This window comes from Lepisma saccharinum, chromosome 2, assembly GCF_977018435.1.
Source record: "Lepisma saccharinum chromosome 2, izLepSacc3.1, whole genome shotgun sequence".
NCBI classification, from domain to species: Eukaryota; Metazoa; Arthropoda; class Insecta; order Zygentoma; family Lepismatidae; genus Lepisma; species Lepisma saccharinum.
In genome coordinates, this window is record NC_139230.1 from 212,736,049 (window position 1) to 212,758,239 (window position 22,191).

General features: G+C 40.1%; 2 protein-coding genes across 2 annotated transcripts in view; both read right to left on the reverse strand.

Moving 5' to 3' along the window:
- The window catches only part of LOC145984299 (DNA excision repair protein ERCC-8-like), a 32,775-nt gene extending 23,628 nt beyond the window's left edge, over positions 1 to 9,147 (reverse strand). Inside the window, exon 1 of the mRNA XM_083117942.1 lies at positions 8,841 to 9,147. Within this exon, the coding sequence (XP_082974068.1) occupies positions 8,841 to 9,025 (185 nt within the window). The 5' untranslated portion in view covers positions 9,026 to 9,147. The remainder of the gene's footprint in view (positions 1 to 8,840) is intronic.
- Positions 9,148 to 17,400: 8,253 nt separating this feature from the next.
- On the reverse strand, positions 17,401 to 21,851 carry LOC145983843 (uncharacterized). Its single transcript, XM_083116888.1, has 3 exons — positions 20,771 to 21,851; positions 20,527 to 20,579; positions 17,401 to 19,686 (listed from the first exon to the last, which is right to left on the reverse strand). The coding sequence occupies exons 1-3, from the start codon at positions 21,849 to 21,851 to the stop codon at positions 17,401 to 17,403; spliced, it is 3,420 nt and encodes a 1,139-aa protein (XP_082973014.1).
- Positions 21,852 to 22,191: the final 340 nt, after the last annotated feature.

The following is a 22,191-nucleotide window of genomic DNA, read 5'->3' on the forward strand; positions in this document are numbered from 1 at the left end:
ACAACCATTCGACTGAGCAAATCACAGGTATTGCATATTATTTTTATTAACTTCACCGTGAACATAAAAATTTGCCTCGTAACTGAAGAATTTTTCATTCCAAAGGAAGTGTCACGTAATTGTTTGAGATACTTTTCCCAATATTCTTCACTATTCAACTATTTGGTGAATGTCGCTGATTAAAATCATATGCAATGGTGCATATACTTCTTTCTCTTACAAGATGTCAGCGTGATCTCGATGAGTTCCTAACACGTTAGGAGCATTCAAATGCTTTGTTTATAACACCTCGAAAAAGAGAAAATTGTTACAAGCATGCAGTAATAAATTTTTGCTGGTTAAATATATGTTGGAAAATCCTTCGTCACTTCATTTCTCATGAAATTCTAGCCTCATTTGACATATCACATCACCCCCTTTCCTTTGAAATGTTTGCGTTGAATTCAATATGGTTACTAAGTTCTATGCATAGTTTCAACTCCCCAAATTTCATGAAAATCGGAGATGGTCAGGTTAAAAATTGCACATATCTGTGTTGATTTGGCATGGAATGACTCAGTTCAGATTGTTTTGTGAATTATTCAAATTCTCCTATCAGAAAGAATAATTATCATAGAATTTTGGCAATCATGGTCACACGAGATTTAAACCTTCCTTAAAGTAATGACCACAGTTTGGATCTTAAAAAAAAGTTATTTATTTTGGAAAAATAAACTTATACGAGCATGCACGTTTCCCATGAAGGCATTCTGCCTTCATAGAAGTGACAGTAAGTATCACAGACTAGTCGAACAGCTATATGAAAGCGGCTGACCTTGAACAAGCCTCGATGCGCAGTAGCAAAAAGAAGAAGTACAGACTGCCGTGGAAAACGTACCATGTCGTTCTTTTGTTTTTCGAGCGGTAAGAATCGGTCTGGTTTTTGTTGTGACTGTTCGTGTTTCTCCAGTGTGATCACAAAAAATTGTCAATATGTGTGTGCAACATGGCTAGAGAAACACCTAACCGTTGTGTGCTACACAAACAAGCGCGAGATATGTTGTACAAAGTGTATCAGTTTTTCCAAAGTGAATCTCGCAGTGCAGACAGTGCCTCGTTTTTGTCAGGGAACAGTGTTGCCAAATGTCAGGAGCGAGCGTACAACGGCTGCATGAGGGATAGGTCTGCGTACAGTTCAGATGATTGCAAAGGAAGCCAAGTCGTCGATCGGTGATACAGGGTCGGTTTATTTTCGCTCACCTGGCAAACGTCGCAATCGGCGAAAGAATGTTACGCACTTGATCGATTTTGATAAAGGGGTATTGCGTAATATTATATTTGATATGCGCAAATGGCGAATTTCCTACTGCATTGAAACTTAGGGCTAACTTGAAGGAAGCTATCGGGTTTGCAGGCAGTACGTGGCCAGTGTTAAAAATTTTGAAGAACATGGGGTTCAGATATAGGAAAGGCAACGATGGAAGGAAATTTTTAATGGAGAGAGGTGATGTTGTAGCTGCGAGAGTGATCTTCCTCAGAATCATGCACAAAATCAGGAAAGCTGGTACTGCAAATATATACTATTTAGATGAAACCTGGGCCAACCAGAATCACACGAAAATGAGCTGCTGGAGAATGAGTGATTGTTCTGGTGGGTTAAAGGTGCCATTAGGAAAAGGTGCTCGTCTTATAGTTTGTCATGCTGGTTCAGCTGCTACAGGCTTTGTGCCCCAAAGTAAATTGGATTTCCGCTCCAAAACAAACAGTACTGACTATCATTCAGAAATTGCATCTGCCGTGTTTCGAAAGTGGTTTTGCAAGCAGTTCTTGCTGTTTCTCACTCCTGAATCCGTGATTGTAATGGACAACGCGAGCATACATTCCTTGCAAGTGGATAAAATGCCTTGTTCGAACACAAGGAAGGCGGATATTATGGCATGGCTCTGTAACAAGAACATTCCCCACACAAGCACGCAAACCCAAGCAGAATTGTTGCAGTTGGTGAAACATCATACACCAACTCTCAAAAGTTACGCAAGAGAATATGGTCACATAGTTGTTCGTCTCCCACCTTATCATTGTCAGTACAACCCGAAAAATGATTTGGGCCCAGGTGAAGGGGTACGTAGCTGACAAGAACAAGATGCCAAGTTAGAGAAACTAATTCACGAAGCAATAGACAGAATAGGTGTTTCCGAGTGGGCAGATTGTGTGGGTCACGCAGAGAAAATACAAAAAGATTACTTCCAGCATGAAATATTCAGAGACGATGTCATTCAGCAGGTCATTATAAATTTGCAAGACATGGATTCCGAAGAACTTGAATCAAGTGATGAGGTTGACAGCAGTACAGAATGAGCATTATGTACGTAAATGGCATTTTAATTTTTCTTTTCAGTTCATATTATGTATGCCAGGTACTTGTTTTGTTATTGCGAGTGCCACAAGACCAGTGCTTGGTATCTTCGGCGAACGAAGTTGCTTTTGCCGTGCAGCGAAAGAATGAATCAAGTTCTTCTCTCGTTTTCTCAGTAACTTTCTCACTGGAAGTTATTTCAAACCTCATTTAATAAAAATTGGCTCACAAGAGGACTTTTTCTCTATACAATAATAGCCAATGAAATATTTTCATTTTTTTCACTTCCTTTCAAGATTCTACACATTTAATTTACAGCACAATACAATTGTCTAAAGCTTTCTGGTAATACTCGTGCAGGATTGGTATTGATTGTTGCAATAATAGTCGTGCAGCAGCAATTTACAATTGTTTCGAATTTATGCCATTGTTTTTTATTTTGTAAGAGCTGGCGAGAACCCCGAACGGTGAGTAGGTGGCAACAGCAGAAATATATCTTGCTCTCTCTCTCTGCACGGACTTGTCAAGGTCAGCCGCTTTCATATTGCTCATCGACTCTAGTGGGAATGAATGTAGAAGTAAATTGGAACCTTCCTGAAAGTAAACAGAACAGTTTTCATTTCGAAAAGTCCACTTTACTGGCAAAAATAGGATGTTACGGCTTGCCCAAAACTTGCAGTTTCGAATGCATCATGCATTCCATAGATTACCACTGCTATTCCCCTCTTTCTGAATGCTTGCGGGAGGTTCAAAGGGGTTTCATGTTTGAGATTAGAAGTAGAAAGCTTTTATGGATCTTATTTCAATGCTAAGAAAACTAAACCTGAACCACCTAACCTAACCAAAAAAATGGTAACAGTTCTGATTGTTTTGTGATTTTTTTTTCCAAATTCTCCTAGCAGAAACACTGGCAAAACTGTTAAAGCTGGGAATCATCTGTAACTCGTTTATTATGTAATTGTTTACATTCGTACTTACTTATTCTGCATTGGGAAAGATTGTTTAACAAGGAATTTCGCTTTTTTTAATGAAATTAGTACCTATTGTCGAAATATCAAGTAATTACGGTTCGTTTTTTTCTCACTTCCTGAACATGCAAAATGGCGGGCAAATCTTGACTAGCATTGTGTTTCAAACGGCAACGCAGTGTTTCAACCTTATTAACAGAATTCCCGCATAGCCCCAAAAACCATTCGGGATAGTATGACCATCCACGAATTGCCCCAAAAATGATTTCCACAAAAAACATTCCCGCATAGCCCCAAAAACCATTTACGATAGCCCCATGCACCATCACAGTAAGGTTAGGTAAGGTTGCTTTAGGTTGGGCAATATTGTGAAAAAACTGTGTTTGGAAACACTTACCGGGGATTACATCACCAGATGCTCGCAACATCCGGTTCAAGTACATGGATGGAAATGCAAGCAACAGCTTTCGTGCATCGGACAGACATTATTATAGAAAAAATACATGAATTAGCTGCCAAATACATTGAAAATGCGAGAAAACACTTCTACTGCCTTCCGAAATTACACAAACCTCAATTCCGTAAGTACTTCCTACTGTAAATTTGAAGCAATCCGATTTGTGGATTTAACAGTTTTACCAAAAGACTAATTATCGTAGAATTTTAGAAATCATTGTCACACAAAATTTGAACCTTCCTTAAAGTAATGAGCACTGTTTGGATTTATAAGAAAAGTTATTTATGTTGAAAAAATAACTTCTTTAAAAACATTACCTTACGCAAGAATGCGTGCTTCCCATGGACAATATATTTTCCACGACAAGCGACAGTAAGTATCGTAGACTAGTGAAAATGAATGTAGAAATAAATTGGAACCTTAGTAGAATGCATTTAGGGACATTATTTTAATGCTAAGAGAACAAAACCTTTCCTACCTAACCTAACCACAAAAGCATAAATCGAAGAAAATATTAAGTAATTGCTAAAACTCCACAGTATGTGTTAACAGATGTAAATTGAAATCGAACCATGTAAAAATTGCATTCGTAGCATGATGAAATCGCAATAAAACAAAAGGAACTTGGGCCAAAAAAATAACTAAATTATTATTAAAATGCTAAGAATTAAACCTGACCCACCTAACCCAACTACAAAAGCATATATTCAACAAAAACATTTTGGCAGCACGAAGAAAGTACACATCTGAACACCGCATGCTAAATGAACAGGTTCCATGAATCGATACCGGAAACTTCACATCTCACACATGTGACCTAGGTATGAGGGGCAGTTCATAACTAAGACAATAGTAAACGATTGGCTTTCGGGAAGTACAGAGTGAAAACCAGTGTCAAGGGAACATGCAGTAAGTAATCGCTAAAATGCTACAGTATGTGTCAACAGACGTACATCGAAATTGAACCATGTAAATTATGCAGAAGTAGTAAACGATAGCGCTGACAAAGTTTGAAATCTCATCTGACAATGATTGGCAAAAATCTACGATAATCAGGCCTTCTCCTAGGAGAATTTGAAAGAAGAAAAAAAAGAAAACATGAAACAGTTGGGAACAATTACCTTAAAAAAATTAAACATAAGGTAAAATTTCAGTAACCGCCAAATGTCTCAAATTCCCTTATTTTTCACATTGGTACTTACGTATTCTGCATTCCTAAGGATGTTGAAGGTGCCATTTCGTTTTTTCCACGCAAATAATCTCAAATTTGGATATATCGAGTAATTTTTGTTTGTTCGCTTGCGTTACACGTGATATGGCGGAAAAATCTTGACTAGCGTTGTCCATGATCAGTGGTTACGCAGTGTTGCAACCATTTTCATAGAAAAATACCTACTTTCCTGTACCTCATTTTGTATTTTTTTCCAAGTTCGAAAACCTCATGAACCCTGCACAGATAGCCCCACGAACCATGCACGGCAAGGTTAGGTTAGGTAAGGCAAACATATTTTTTTTTAAAAAAAAATTCGAAAAAAAGAAAGTGAAATATTTGGCATCTATTATGAAGATTTTGTTTATGAGTATTTTTCAGTGATTTTCAGCACTTGGAAATGTGTTACTGCACAGTAAAGTACGCCTCTTACCTTACCGTGAAGCGGAACAGCAGGAAGGCTTTGTGCAAGTGAATATAGCATCCAACACAACATTTCACAACAGCTGATATAATTTTATGTTGTTACGTTTGGAACTGACAGTTATTTTCGACAAGCTCTTTCGCTATTTCAGTGTGAATACAAACTGTTTTACTAATAAGAACCTGCCAAAATACCTCAAAATAGTAGGCTTTTACTTATGCATGCTTACTTTGGGATCAAATATCCCCATTATTTGCATGCTAGAACCAATTTCATATTATGTAAAACACTGAAATCTGTCGATTAAGAAAAATTCAACATGATTCTCGAAGGGTACAGTAGGTCAATGACTCCTCGACAACCTGACTTTGACTGCTACACGGATGTGTGCATGCCTTAGTTTTTGATGTGTATCAAGCTTATGGCAGTGTGCATTTATTTTCGTTTTGGCAACAAGTACTTTTTCTTCTGCACACCGTGGAATTCGAAAAATACCACAAGGTGCCGGTACTTCTAATGTGGGCTGGTCTCTACTTTACGACCTTATTGCCATTTCGTGTGCTTTGCTCGTGCATTCTGTGAGGCGATTGCTTCTTTGCATGCGTATGATCACAGATCACAATGGCATACATCTGGTTCGATGGTTTCTGGAACAGGAAGCGCTTGGAAATTACTTTCGGGACTAGATAATTGAGTGCGTCGTTCAAAACCGTGCTTGCAGACAACCGGCATATTTCGGGTTAATACCTTTTTCTCTTTACCCTTTCCGTTCACGACAGCCCCACGAACCATTCACGGGGACGAAGTATGCCTACGAGGTTAGGTTAGGTTCCATTAACACTCATTTCACCCCTAAATATGTGCTTCATCATCGCAACCATTCACGGGGATGAGGTATGCCTACGAGGTTAGGTTCCATTAGCACTCATTTTGGTAAATGTATGTTATATCAGACACACATTTCTTCATTTTTACAGAAGAAACTACTTACGGAAATGCGTTTCTGTAGTATTTTGAAAGTTCTTGGAGGTACTTTCTCACCGTAGAATGCTGCACAACAAGAAATAAGCACTTTTGATATAATAAACTTGCATTTTGTGCAAAGCGACAACATTATGCCGTTGTTTCCATTATGTACCTGCAGATGGCGTGAGCGTCGAAAGTCATGCTGTCTCGCTAGTGTTTCCAAACGTGCCTTTTTTTACCAGAATTTTATTTATTTTATTTTTTTAACTATGCTTACCTAACCTAACTTTGCCGGAAATGATTTGTGGGGCTATCGTGAATGGTTTTTGGGGCTATCTGTCAATGGTTTTGGGGGGTATCCGTCAATGGTTTGTGATGACATAATGAACACGAAAGTAGGTATTTTTCGGTTAAGAACGTTGAAACACTGCATACCCCACTCCAAATCGACAAAACACAAGCACGACGTGCGATGATCCACAGCTGTGCACGCCATATTGTATGTTCCGCAACGGAAGAAAGGACCCAAAAGAATTACTCGGAATGTGAAAAATCTAAGTTATTTTCATGTAAAAAGCATAATGGCACCTTCAACTATGTTCCGCAATACACAATTGGTAAGTACGGACCATTTAAAACTGAAAATATTCGATAGAATGTGTCTCCGATATAACTGACAATTACCCTCATTTCACCCCTAAATATGTGCTTCTTCATTGTAAAATTTCCTCAGTATGTTCAATTATGCATATCCGGACAACATGCTTTTATCGATTTCCTCCTCTGGGTAATTTTTCCTCACCTTGTGATTTATGTTGTTGAATTCCTTATACAATAACCTTTCCAACGATATATGACACATATTCCTTAGGAAAAGGATGTAGAGTAGAGTCTTACCCTAATGTGTAACACGATGCAAGTATGAAGGTGTATTTCTAAACGCTTTCGTTGTTAGGTTAGGCAGGTCAGATTTAGGGCTATTAGCATTAAAATTACTTCTGTAAATACTTTCCAACACCTGGTCATGTAATTTCTGGTGACAACATTGTGGTATGATTCAGGTAATTGCTTATGCTGGTGAAAATAGCCCCATATGCTGTTCTCAACACCTTGTGAAAATAGCCCTGTATGCTATTCTCACCACCTGGTGAAAATAGTTGTGGCCAAAATAATTACTATCAAAAACAGCAGAATCAATATCTCAAAACAATCGCCAATGAATGGCACGTAAAATATTCTGGTACTACTTTACTATACCGGAGACACCTATCAATGATTTCTTTCGCAATTTTTTACATTGCTAATGTACTATTCTGCATTGCGGAACATTTCTTTAGGTCAAATAATGAATTTCTAACAAAAATAATGTGTATTTCTTACATTAACGAGTACTTACTGTTCTTCCTTATTATCGCGCATTGTGCCAGTGTTTTGTCGATTTGGAGTGTGCAACCTTGTTCACCGAAAAATACCTAAATTTAAAACACTTCACGAAATTTTTTCACGAAAAAAGTTCAATTTTTGACATAAAGAGTAATTATTAAACAATTGACGTTAGCCCCAAAAACCATTGACGTTAGCCCAAAAATTCACGATAGCCCCACGAACCATCACAGCATGAGGTATGCCTACTAGGTTAGGTTAGGTTCCATTAGCACTCCTTTCGTTTAATTCAGCATATACGGACAACGACACGTCATCTTATAGCGAAAAGACTGCGTGGGTTGAAACACTGACTATGGCGTTTACGTCATCAAACACATGGAACATTGTGCTCTCATGCAGAAAGCAAATGGCGGCAGCAGGAATAGCGCGTCGGTAAGAGATTTTCGTAGAAAACCTCATACATTCGCATTGGTAACACTTTACTATACCGGAGACGGGTTTCTTGAAATTTACAGGAAAAAGTACTTACGCAAATCATTTTCTGTAGCATTGTTGATGCTACAACATGACCTATCGAGGATGCGTCGTGAAGTTGTTGCCGGGTGTGGAAGATGCCGTGGAATTTGTAATTCCGATGTTGTCCGTATATGCTAAATTGAACGAAAGGAGTGCTAATGGAACCTAACCTAACCTAGTAGGCATACCTCGTCCCCGTGATGGTTCGTGGGGCTATCGTATGTAAGAAATAGACATTATTTTCGTTAGAAATCCATTATTTCACCTAAAGAAATGTTCTGCAATGCAGAATAGTATGTTAGCAATGTAAAAAATTGCGAAATAAATCATTAATAGGTGTCTCCGGTATAGTTCGCATTAAAATAGATCAAAACTACATTACCGAACATCAACAACGCTACAGAAAATTATTTGCGTAAGTACTTTCTCCTGTAAATTTGAAGAAATCCGTCTCTGGTATAGTAAAGTGTCACCGACATATGAACAATCGACATGCTCAATCTGCATACACTTGTAATAAACAGTGTTTTTCTATTCTTGATCTAATGATCTTACAATTACTTACTAAAATTACTTACAATCTGTGCTGCTTTCTTTCGAAATCCATATAGTTCACACCTCCAGAAAGAATAGATTCTACACCTTTATTGACGTAAGGTATGATATTTTTGTATTTAGTCGACATGTAGGCATGCTCAACTGCTTTGGGATTCACACAACCAGCTCGCCTTCCCTCAACGAACTTAACAATATTAAAAGCCATTGTAAATAGGCTACCAACAAATAACTCTAGATGGTGTACTTCGGCAACAATACAAGCATACAATACAATAGCTACAGAACATATGTCCCCTCAGATTACTACAACGGTTATTCTTGCAGATCCGACCCACAGTGTCACCACAGTCTGTCTATGGTCTGTTCTATCGCACAGATCACAGATTATTGTCCCCTAAGCAGTCTCATCTCTCACATCTGTCTCTTCGCACAACACTTTAGCAACTTTTCGTTCTGACTTCAGACGAGGAGTTGCCTACATTTGTTAGGTTTCAGGGGTGTTTGGTGGGATTTTTTACTTTCAAATAATATAAAATTCAACATTTATATATTTTTTCAAAGTATTTGTAAAAATTGTACGCCTTAAATGCACCATATTTAATCTATTAGATGAAGAAAAGAAAGCGTTCAAGATAATTATTGAATGGGGGGGGGGAGAAATATCCAACTCTTACATATTAGGCCTTAATTGACACGTGGGTTCTGGGGGGGTCTGAATTAAACGTTGGGGGAAAGTATCCAATTATAGGTTTTAGATTATGGCGGGTATTTTAGTTAGAGGGGATTGCGCATTAAATTGAGGGGGTATCAATTCTTGTGTATTACTATTGTCTTGGCAATATCCACTCTTCAATATCAACAGTAAGTCTAAAATTAGCATGGAATGTTTTGTGGGAGGATTGAGTATTGAATTTAAAGGGAGAGATAGGCAGCTGTTGATAAAGTGTTAAACCTTAGATTGTCAATAAATTTCTGTAGTGGAGAGAGAGTTCGAACATTAAATTGTGGAGACTGTTTTTAGCGACATGGTATCCACATGTTTTCGACCCGGAACGTGTCAAAAGAGAGACTGGAAAATACTAAATATCTCGGGATCCTAAGAAAGTATTGACACCACATTAAATTACGGGGTGAGAATGCACAGTTAAAGAAAGACTGGAGGCGTGTGACCTGCAGTTGGGCAAGGGATTCTCTTGTGAAGTGTTATCGACGGCTGAACTTGATGAAAATGTGTGGCAAATTGTTTCACATGGGAAGAGAATACACTCGATGAGCCAGAAGAGGAATCATGTAATGGGTGATGGTGTTCTTAGTGATAATAGATATGCAGTCTTGAGCAGAGAGGGGATCAGGGGATCAGGTTGGTGAACCAGGGCTCACCAAGAAAGTTGAAATAGGTGAAGTGCAACCTAACCTACAAAGAAATAAGAATAAATGAATGGGTAGGATCGAGATATACTCTGATAGTCATTGGCGTGGTTTATCTTCAATGCTAAGAACTTCTTCAAAATGTGCTGATAACCTAAAAATTGAAAGTGTTGTGAAACAAGGTGCAACTTTTGAACAGGTGGTAGGGAACAAAGAAAATTCAGAATTATCATCTGATGACTTTGCCGTATTAATTGGTGGTGCAAATGACGTAAGCAAAGATCAAACATTTGATGGTGTAGCTACACTGCGAGAGACTTTGGGGAGGCTGACTCACACAAATGTGATTGTAGTAAATGTTCCACACCGCCATGATCTAAAAGCTGGTCAGTGTCTCGCCTATATAAAATAATGACGTACAAGGGTAGCCAAAACCGTGCTAGAAACGAAAAAAGTGAGATAGCCAATTGGGGGGACTTATATAGGAAATATGGGGGTAGCCGAGAGGAGGGGCCACCTTGACCCCTTTCGGGAACCCTCATTTTTGGGCATTATGTGCGATTTTTCGAGCCTAGGCCAAGTGTCATACATCAAAATGGCGGCCATTTTTCGAAAGTTGGAACATACGTCTCCAACCCCTGGGTACATTCTTAAGCAAGGTTGCCGTGGCAACAGGAGCCCCCCCCCCCAAAAAAAAAGTGGCCTTTCGAGTGTGGATTTTGGAAACGCGCGAACGAATTTTCGAAAAAATGGCAGCCATCGAAAGGGTAAGTGACACAAGTGAGAAAAGTCAAGTACGAACCGAATCCACAGAGTCCAAAAAATTTCCAAAAAATGCGTTTTTAAAGTGACCATAGGTACCGGAAACATGGGTCGCTTTGGGAATTTTTGGCGCGAAAACCGTAAAAATTAGAGCATGAGTTAAAAAACTGATTGGAAAGAGGATGTTTCGGTCTACAGCGTGGTATTTTTGGTTTGTCCTAATCGGCCAAAATTAACGAAACGGCGCCATTTTGAATTTGACTTTTTTTAAATTTCCGAGTCACTTGACCTTTTACCCATTCAACGGCCCCGGAGGGCTAAGTGTCTTTTCCCGGCGAAGCCGGGCATTGTTGGTCGTTAGGCGCCATGCCAGCCTCAAAAACGCGCATTTCGAAATTTCAAGATGGCGGCCCTAAATGGGCGCCGTAAGCGCCGAATCCGGTACCTGCGCGCCCCGAAATGCAAAGGAAAGATAGGTGGCGCCACGAACCGGTAACCTGAGGGGATCGGGACCGGTAACACACGGTGTTAGGAAAAAGCGTGGGGTCCCGGTGCCCATACGGTGACCTCCAGGAGGGGACAAAGTTTGTTCCGGGACCACATTTTTGGAAATGTGCGTCTCCGGTATCGTTGGGAGGGAAGGTTAGTTGAATTTGGTTCCGAGCAGTGTTACCGGTTCCTTTTCGACCGGCTATCTTGATTTTACATTTTGGATTTTGAAGGGGTGCAAACTTTAGAGGTTTCTCAACTTTCTGCCACCCTGTATATTGGGGCACCAAAAGCGGTGCACGGCGGCGTTACCCTATAGGGTCCGAAGCCTCACGCTGGACCAAGTCCGAGGCCTCCAATTGCATGGGGCTCCAGGGGCCCCAACACGTACGTACCCGTGGAGGACCAATCAGGAGTCGAGGATGGCGGAAAACTACAAGGTGGGCTCGGGGGGTCGCGTCCCTATCTGGCTGGGTGGCAAAGTGCACGAAAAAATCGCCACGTGCAGCCTCCAGTGCGCCATTTTGAAAAATTCAAAAACCAACATGGTGGCCACATTTTTTGAGGTAGCGATTTCGAGTTTCTTTTGTTTTTTAGGTTACATCTATCCGAAGTCAGGTCATGTGGTTCGATGTCGGGACACCTCACGGGGTGGCCTCCAGGCCGCCATCTTGGTTTCCGGTACCTCTTTGCAGAGGTGTGTTTGTTGTGTACCGGAGCAGCCCGGAGGACGCGGAGGCAAATTCCGGCCAGTGTGCACTTTAGGGGAAGGTACCGACTCGCGGTCCAAATAGGTTGCGCTCACATCGCGTGCATCACGTGACGTCACAGGGGGCCCGAATTTACCCATACCGAATTTGACGATTTTTCTTATGGGGGCCATGGGACTCAGAATGCACAACTAACATATTTCGTCTGGAGGGTTCCGGGAGAAGTGTCCGCGGATGCGAGTTTGGCGATTTCAGCGTTGTCCGTTTTCGAATGTAAACAATGACACATGAAATCGTAGGTTCGAGTAAACTCAAAACCGGTGCATTTTGGGGATAAGTTGTTGCGGGCGATTAGTTACCGAGGTATTCCCATCGTTCCATTTGATAGTTACATTTCGAAATTTTGAACCGCTTGCCGTGTGGAAATGTTTGAAAATGGGCGATTTTTTTGCACGTTAAAAGTAGCACTTTGGGACATTTGCGCGACACCAGCGCCCCCGTTGGGTGTTCTGGGAACGTTGAGGTAGCTGTTTGTCACTAATAAAGGATATAGGGGCTATCCACCGGAAGGAAGTGTCTTCGCGCAGACGCCATACTTGTAGAACAACAACTTCCGGTTCGTAGGCTCATAACATGCTGCTAAAGGGAGCTGAGATTGTGTCATGTATGAAAGGAACGAATGGGTGTGTACAAGGAGGATGTAAACTACGATCAGGGCTAAATAATCTTTCACGGATCTTTCTTCATCAATTTCCTCGAGATCTAGGCGCCAAAATTATTGCATTCAAGCTGTCAGGCGTGAAAATTGGAAGTCCATTAGCAAGGAGTAGACTCCCCAGTAATAACAACGGATGTGCAGGAAACAAAAAAGTCGGAACCTGAAAAAAAAATCCCGGTCCGATCAAGATTTCGGAAAAAATGATAAGAGTTTAAAAGTAGTTTATTCCCTACATATTTTTTTTGTACTAAAGGTCCGAAATTTATTGAAATTAGCAGTTTTTTATTCCAGAAATGCAAAATAAATCATCACCCGAGAGTGAAATTGTGTGTATAATTAATATTTTTTAGTATCGGGTAATGTTGAATATTTTCCGCTCCTATAATCTCCCAATTTAGTCGGGAAATAACATTATTTTTCCAGTTTTGAACGTTAGGACTTAAAAAACACCCCGTCTTCTTCCCTTCCCAACCAAAAATTTTGCGTCCCACACCCCTTGCACTTCATTAAAGGTAGAAGAGAAATTTTTAAATCTCGATTTTCTCTCTAGTGATATGAGCAAAAATATTACTTTTCCTTTCAAAAAATGCTCGGTCATGGTCAGATAGGTTACACGTTACGTTCTTGAAGTACACACGAACTGTACTAAATTTTTGTGTAACCAGATTTTTTGTGTGTGTGTGTGTAACCAGAGGAAATATTTTTTTTTGTAACCAGAAAATTAAGTGCCGGTACTATTATTAATTTTCGTCTTTTGCAATGGAAATATTTTCAACATTGATAGAGAAGAGGTCCTGGGTTTGAACACCATGGTCAGGCAATGGTGTGTCATTCTGTTTGTCCCATCAGTAATTTTTCCAGTTTATTATTCACCTTCATCGTCATGTTTAACACAAATAGCAGAAAATTGACTTAAAATAACAATGAGCGTTTTGTATTTCTGCGTTCAAACGGGAACGAAACCGCATCCCTCTGACTCGTCCTGACTGAAGAACAAAGAAAAAAAGCTCCTTTTCCTTTTTTTTTATATGTCCGTACATCTCACACTTTTTTCACTTAAAACATAAATGTATGCATCCAAAGATTTACATGCTTTAAGCGCTCTCGCTCTGTAGGAAAAATTACTTTATATTAAATATGTAGGCTACAAATATCGCCAATGCATCGACGATTAGCAATTGGATCTCATCCTGGAATAATGCCGTATTACTTCCTATATGCTCATCCAATTGATATGCAAAGGCCTCTACTTTGCCCTGATATCTCTTATTCTCCTCGTCGTCAAGTGCTTTTATATGATCCATTTCATCCGGTATACAAAACAAGAAGAAAGGCCACAAGTACGCGCTTGAATTACCCGGCCGCCGTGAACCGGAAGTTGTTGTGCTACAGTTCCACAATCGATTGTGCCGTTCGATATGTTTTTGTTTACTCGTGGATAGCCACCGGAAGGAAGTGCCTTCGCGCGGACGCCATACTTGTAGCACAACAACTTCCGGTTCGTAGGCTCACAACATGCCGCTAAAGGGAGCTGAGATTGTGTCATGTATGAAAGGAACGAATGAGTGTGTACAAGGAGAATGTAAACTACGATCAGGGCTAAATAATCTTTCATGGATCTCTCTTCATCCATTTCCTCGATATCTAGGAGCCAAATTATTGCATTGAAGCTATCAGGCGTGAAAATTGGAAGACCATTAGCAGGAGTAGACTGCGCAGTAATGACAACGGAACGAAAAAAAATATATATTCCGATTCAGACTTCGGAAAAAATGATAGTTTAAAAGTAGTTTATTCCCTGCATTTTTTTGTACTAAATGTCCGAAATTTATTGAAATTAGCAGTTTTTATTCCAGAAATGCAAAATAAATCATCACCCGAGGGTGAAATTGTGTATAATTATTATATTTTTTTTTTAGTATCGGGTAATGTTGAATAATTTCCGCTCCTATAATCTCCCAATTTAGTCAGAAATAACATTATTTTACCCGTTTTGAACGTCACGACTTTAAAAATACCCCGTCCTGTTTCCTTCCCAACCAAAAATTTTGCGTCCCGCACCACTTGTACTTCATTAAAAGTAGAGGAGAAATCATTCAAATCTCGATTTTCTCTGTTTTAGTGATATGAGCAAAAATATTACTTTTCCTTTCAAAAGATGCTCGGTCATGGCCAGATAGGTTACACGTTAAGTTCTTGAAGTACACACGAACTGTATTAAATTTTTGTGTAACCAGATTTTTTTGTGTGTGTTTAACCAGAGGAATTTTTTTTTGTGTAGCCAGAAAATTAAGTGCGGGTACTATTATTAATTTTCGTCTTTTGCAATGGAAATCTTTTCAACATTGATAGATAGAGTGCCTCCCCGATGGCGCAGTGGTAACCTCGTCGCCTTGAAATCAAGGGGTTCCGGGTTCGATTCCCGGTGGAGGCATATTGTGGTTCGGATCCCAATTTAAACTGTAGGTCCAGTCCCGATTAGCCTTACTGTGCACAAAGTGGACTTAAAACACCAACTCAATCAATCAAATCAACATTGATGGAGAAGAGGTCCTAGGTTTGAACACCATGGTGAGGCAATGGTGTGTCATTGTGTTTGTCCCATCATTAATTTTTCCAGTTTATTATTCATCTTCATCGTCATGTTTAACACAAATAGCATAAAATTGACTTAAAATAACAACGAGCGTTTTGTATTTCTGCGTTCAAACGAGAACGAAACCAGCAAGTGTGCATTATTGCATCCCTCTGACTCGTCCTGACTGAAGAAAGAAGAAAAGAAGCTCCTTTTTCCGTTTTTTATATGTCCGTACATCTCGCACTTTTTCACTTAGAACATAAATGTATGCATTTAAGCGCTCTCAAACCAAAAAAATATTGCTAAGCAGGGGACATATTCCCCTATCTTCCCGATCCCCCTTACCTATACCTATGTTCAGTAGTTTTCACGCCAAAAAGTCCCAAATATGCATTTTTAATATAACGCTACTGACTAAAACCTTTCGTAAAAAGTATTCCAACATGGCTCCCAAACTAACACTGTTAGAAATTCCGTTCATATGTCGTTTAATAGGTATAGGGGCTATCCACGAGTAAACAAAAACATATCGAACGGCACAATCGATTGTCGAACTGTAGCACAACAACTTCCGGTTCACGGCGGCCGGGTAATTCAAGCGCGTACTTGTGGCATTTCTTCTCGTTTTGTATACCGGATGAAATGGATCATATAAAAGCACTTGACGACGAGGAAAATAAGAGATATCAGGGCAAAGTAGAGGCCTTTGCATATCAATTGGATGAGCAACTAGGAAGTAATACGGCATTATTCCAAGATGAGATCCATTTGCTGATCGTCATTTCATTGGCGATATTTGTAGCCTACATATTAAATAGAAAGTATTTTTTCCTACAGAGCGAGAGCGCTTAAATAAAAGGTAAAGTGTTCCCCTGTGCATAGCACCACGCCATGAAGGCGTATAGGGGGTGTGGGGGGGCGTTACCCCCACACCCCCTATACGCCTTCATGGCGTGGTGCTATGCACAGGGGAACACTTTACCTTTTATTTAAGCGCTCTCGCTCTGTAGGAAAAAATACTTTCTATTTAATATGTAGGCTACAAATATCGCCAATGAAATGACGATCAGCAAATGGATCTCATCTTGGAATAATGCCGTATTACTTCCTAGTTGCTCATCCAATTGATATGCAAAGGCCTCTACTTTGCCCTGATATCTCTTATTTTCCTCGTCGTCAAGTGCTTTTATATGATCCATTTCATCCGGTATACAAAACGAGAAGAAATGCCACAAGTACGCGCTTGAATTACCCGGCCGCCGTGAACCGGAAGTTGTTGTGCTACAGTTCGACAATCGATTGTGCCGTTCGATATGTTTTTGTTTACTCGTGGATAGCCCCTATACCTATTAAACGACATATGAACGGAATTTCTAACAGTGTTAGTTTGGGAGCCATGTTGGAATACTTTTTACGAAAGGTTTTAGTCAGTAGCGTTATATTAAAAATGCATATTTGGGACTTTTTGGCGTGAAAACTACTGAACATAGGTATAGGTAAGGGGGATCGGGAAGATAGGGGAATATGTCCCCTGCTTAGCAATATTTTTTTGGTTTGTCCACCGTCAGCCGTGTGGCGCTCAGATCGTTTTCCGGTAGGCAGTGCAGTTCCCGGACATGACATCACGACCTGCATTGCGGGCCTGCGTTGGGTTCCGGTGGTGCACGAAACCACCATTTCGGTTGGACATTGTACGCTGTAGTGTGGTGCTTGCGTGTGCAAAATTCTGGATCCTCAGTGTTGGATCGAGAAATAAAAGACTCGCTGCTAATATCCTTTTGACTATATTCTCAAGAACATGTACAGAACACAGTAAAAAACATGGCAATCTTCATACTTTTTCTGCGCGGAATGACAGTGTAATATAGCACAGCATAGAACAAGCAAAATACTGCACAGGCTATTGCCCGGAAAACAGATTAAACAATATTGCCAGGTGCCAACTCACATAATATCTAACATCCTCCCACCTGAGTTGGCATATCAAACAATAATAGTTTCTTAGGTAAATTTATCTCTCTCCCACTACGTGTGGTACAAGGTTTGGTTTCAGTGGGAGGGAGAATGTCTTTCTGATGTTTCTTTTTGGTAAGATAAACAGGTCCTGCAAAGTCCACACCTGTTACTTCAAATACATTAGCATCTCTAACTCGATCAGCTGGCAATGGTGCTGGAAGAGCTTGGATTGGTTTGGCTGCGTGTCTCCTGCAAGTAACACATTTCGAGAGCACTGAACGTACAGCTCTTCTACCACGAAGGATCCAGAAGTTCTCTCTTAAAATACTTAGTAATATGTTTACACCTGCATGACATGCTTTCTTGTGCCAATACATTATCAGCAATTTAACAACTGGATGTTGTGCTGGAAGAACTATGGGAAGCCTGAAATTTTCAGTATCTTCTCTGGCAATAATTTTGGTTTTCAAACGAATAATCTTGTCCTTGCCCTCATATGTGCACAAAGAGGAAAGGGATTTGTCATTCTTTCCTCGGAATGCTTCTTGTTGTATTAGTCTTAATACTGCATTTTCTGCTTCCTGAAGTTCGCGAACACCAAGATCTCCAGATCTATGATTCTTCGAATTTCTACCATTATACAAAAATCTTTTGATCCATCCAATGAGTCTAATCACTTGGTTATAGTTAGAGAAATATCTGTAATACCATCTAGACTCAGCATCTTGAGCTTTCATACTAAGCATCGTTGATGAAGGTAGCATGTTCCTTCTTTCTCTGTCAATTTCCTCCTTGTTGATAAGAAACTCCATCGGTGGCCACTCACACGGATCTCCTTTCAACCAATGAGGTCCCTCCCACCATAAGGATCTCAACAACTGCCTTGCATCACAACCTCTTGAAGGAAAATCAGCTGGATTCATTTCACAGGGTACATATTTCCATGCACTGGGATCAGACAGTTTTCTAATTTCTTTAACTCTGTTCCCAACAAATACTCCCCAAACTCCTTCTCGTCGAATCCAAGTTAGCACCGTAGAAGAATCAGTCCAAAAGATAATGGAGTTATCTTTTAAATTCAAATGTTCTCGAATCCTGGTTGCTAGCCTTGCTCCCACCATTGCGGCAAGCAATTCTAGCCGAGGAATTGTACTATTCTTTGCCTCAATCAATTGTACGCTTACACCTCTCCTTGTGTCAACCCTCATGAAAACTGCTGATGCATATGCCACTTTGCTAGCATCACAGAACATGTGAATGCTCATAGAGTTAAGTTCATTGGATTCATAATTCCAGCCCATGAAACTTCTGGGTATCCTCAACTCTTTTAACATCGGCAATTCTCGTACCCAGTTTAAAAACTGTGTTCTTATTTCTTCACTAACTTGCTCATCCCATCCGAGCCCCTCTGCCCAAGTCTGCTGAAGTAACAATTTTGGTAGAAGAGTCACGGGACAAGTAAAACCTATAGGATCAAATATACGGTGTGCTACAGATAATATCACACGTTTCGAAACTGTCTTGAGCTCAACATCTTCAATGTCCAAATTAACTGTAAATGTATCAGCTTGAGGATTCCAACTGAGTCCTAACACTGAAGTTGGGCTAATGTCCTCATCAACCCTTTGAGGGACTGAATACTCCCACCCTCTAAGGTCAAAACCTGCTTCAGCCATAACTGCACGCGATTCTCTTATAAATTTATGGAGATTTTTGTGATTGTCTACACTGGTGGCACAATTGTCCACATAAAAGGAACCTCGTAATTTTAAAATACTATCTTCTGTATAAGCTAAGTCTTCCTTCCCGAAATGACAACTCTGCAATGCTTGATCCAAATGATGTTCAATAACAGCACCCAACAGAAATGGTCTGCTCGTAACACCAAACACTACACGAGTATGTCTGAATTCTTGAACCGTTCCAGTATTAATATCATGCCACCAGAGAAATCTCAGGTAGTCTCTATCTTTAGGGTGTACAGCAATTTGTAAAAAAGCTCGTTTAATATCTGCTATAACTCCAATTTTTCCTTTCCGAAAATGTAGTAAAATATCAGCAATAAGAGCAATCAAGTTGGGTCCAGGTTCTAAACATTGGTTCAAAGACGGTTGTCCTTTTGCTTTAGCTGAAGCATCAAACACTGGTCTAATTTTTGTCGTGTTAATGCTCTCTTTCACTACATGTCGATGGGGTAAGTAATGGCCAAAATTCTCTGTTTCACCCTCTGGAACCACCTCAATGACTCCCTCGGACAACCATTCTTGTAGCACTCCATCGTAACTCTGCAACAGATGGTCTTGTTTCAACTTCTGTGTAGTTTACCAAAGTCGTTTTTCTGCTAGATCTTTATTGGTGGGGAGAGGCGAACAATCTTCCTTCCATGGTAACTGTACTTCATATCTTCCTTCAGCATTGAATGTCAGTGTCTGCAAAAATTGTTCTTTGACAGCCCGTGTGTGTTCTTCCGCAGACTTCTTGGCAATGGGATCCTTGATTCCTATGGTATCCAGTTCCCACAGATCAGCTACGGCTTCACCAACATATAAATTCGATACCAACAATGCTGTATCTGATTTTCTGTTTTCACCTGGAACTTTACCCATAAGTGTCCATCCCAGCTGCGTTTCCACAGCCACTAAACCACACTTTAATTTCACAACATGGCCAGTCAGTAATTTACCACAAACATCCGCACCAATAAGAATTTCAACTGGACCTTTCATCTTACCAGTATCTGTTAACCTTATTTGACTTTTGTTCAGCTCATTTAACCAAACACCTGGTGTTACATAAGGAATCTCACCACATATTGTATCTTGATCAAGAACATCAAATGTGCACGAATATTCTCTCTCAATGCTACATACCTTAACATTATAAACATTATGATTACAAGGACTAGACATGGTACCACCAAATAGCGAATGTATCAAACTTTGTTTGCCAATGGAGTTATAACCCATATCTGTTACAAGAGATTTGGATATATACGATTTTTGTGAACCTGTGTCAATAAGAACTCTCACATTCCTGCTCCTATTGTAGTTACCTTTCAAATCTACTACCAATGTCTGAATGAATACATGCGGATTTTCAAGTTGGTTTATCAGTGTATTGTTTACCTCAGCATTTGATTCTTTGCCTTCAGAATAATGGTCAGAATCATTATCTTTGTCTGAAATATTAGGACACATCAATACACATGCTTTTTCTTGCAAACAATACATTTCAAATTGGCCTTGCACTTCTTCGAAAAATGACCAAATTTTAAACATGCAAAACAATGCTTTTTATCTTTTAGAACCTTCTGTCTTTCAGAGAGAGACATTTTCTGGGCTTTAAAGCAATCATATGAACTGTGCTTACCACCACAGAACACACAACTTTTCTCCCTACCACCACTGACACTCAACAAATCTGTCGCACTGGGGATAATAGGCTGACGCGGTGGAGAACACCTTTTCTTCCGAACTTTCACTGCTGCACCATCCAATTCAAACCCAGCTGCTGCAAGGTTGATTCGTTCTTCTCCTTCCACTTCAGCTCGCAGGAATGACATCAAGGACTGCAGTCTTCCGGTCGGTGTTGTCTCATTATTTTCCTCAGCAGCAGACAATGTTCTTCTCTGCCACACACGCATCAAATCCTCTGGGAGACTGGACTCCACCAATGGAAACAGCATTGCTGCATATTTGTCGCTGGTAACACCCATCGATTCTAATGCTCTAAGTTGGGACTCCAGTGTGTCATACAAAGTGCTCAAACAAATTTTTTCTTGACGGTTCAACACCTTTTGTAACACCAATTTTAGCAGTTCACGCACGTACACTTCCACGAGCATATCATCGCGACCAAAACGTGATTTCATGGACTGCACAACTTTCGGGTAATTTTCTTTTGTTGGTGGAAAACTGTTCACAAGCTGGCGCGCACGAGAACCTTCAATTGTCGCTTGTATCAAATACTGAAACTTGTCCTCTGCAGGAATTGTATCATCTTCATCGATCTTCTTGAATTGTCCCCAAAAATGTAACCACTCTTTCAAGTCCCCTCCAAACTTCTTCAGTTCGATTTTAGGTAACTTGAATCTTCGATTCTTTACTTCCGAAAACGACTCGCCTTGACAGCAGTTTCCTTCCGACAACTTCAAAAAGTTCGACACTTCAATACGTCGCTTGTTGAACAAACACTGATAATCATCCGACACTGACTGTTCTTTCCCTAACTCATTTTCACTAGCACCCGATTCCAACATCAAATCAAAAACAGATATGTCAGCCGCATGCAGATCACTTGCCTTATTTTCAAGCAACTGGATATTTGCATGAATAACATTCCTGTCCGGAGTTTGCATCGCTAACTCATTTGCAATCTTCTCCGAAACACGTGTAAAAGCTGACCTAGCCACTGCACGGCTTTTCTTGAGACGATCAATGTCCGTTGACATTTTTCCGATATTTGCACTTACTTCTTCTCCGGTCCAACACAGAAAGAAAGACAGGTCCTGTCACGGTCGCCAATAAATGTTGGATCGAGAAATAAAAGACTCGCTGCTAATATCCTTTTGACTATATTCTCAAGAACATGTACAGAACACAGTAAAAAACATGGCAATCTTCATACTTTTTCTGCGCGGGATGACAGTGTAATATAGCACAGCATAGAACAAGCAAAATACTGCACAGGCTATTGCCCGGAAAACAGAGTAAACAATATTGCCAGGTGCCAACTCACATAATATCTAACACTCAGCGTTAATAGTTTGCGTGCAGTTTAAGATGTACGCG

Coding starts and splice junctions, on each gene's coding strand:
- LOC145983843 (XM_083116888.1), bottom strand. CDS start 21,851: ATGTCAACGGACATTGATCGTCTCAAGAAAAGCCGTGCAGTGGCTAGG. Junction 20,580..20,770: donor AAGTTGTGTGTTCTGTGGTG/GTAAGCACAGTT, acceptor CTAATATTTCAG/ACAAAGATAATGATTCTGAC. Junction 19,687..20,526: donor GCAAAGAATCAAATGCTGAG/GTAAACAATACA, acceptor CATCTGTTGCAG/AGTTACGATGGAGTGCTACA.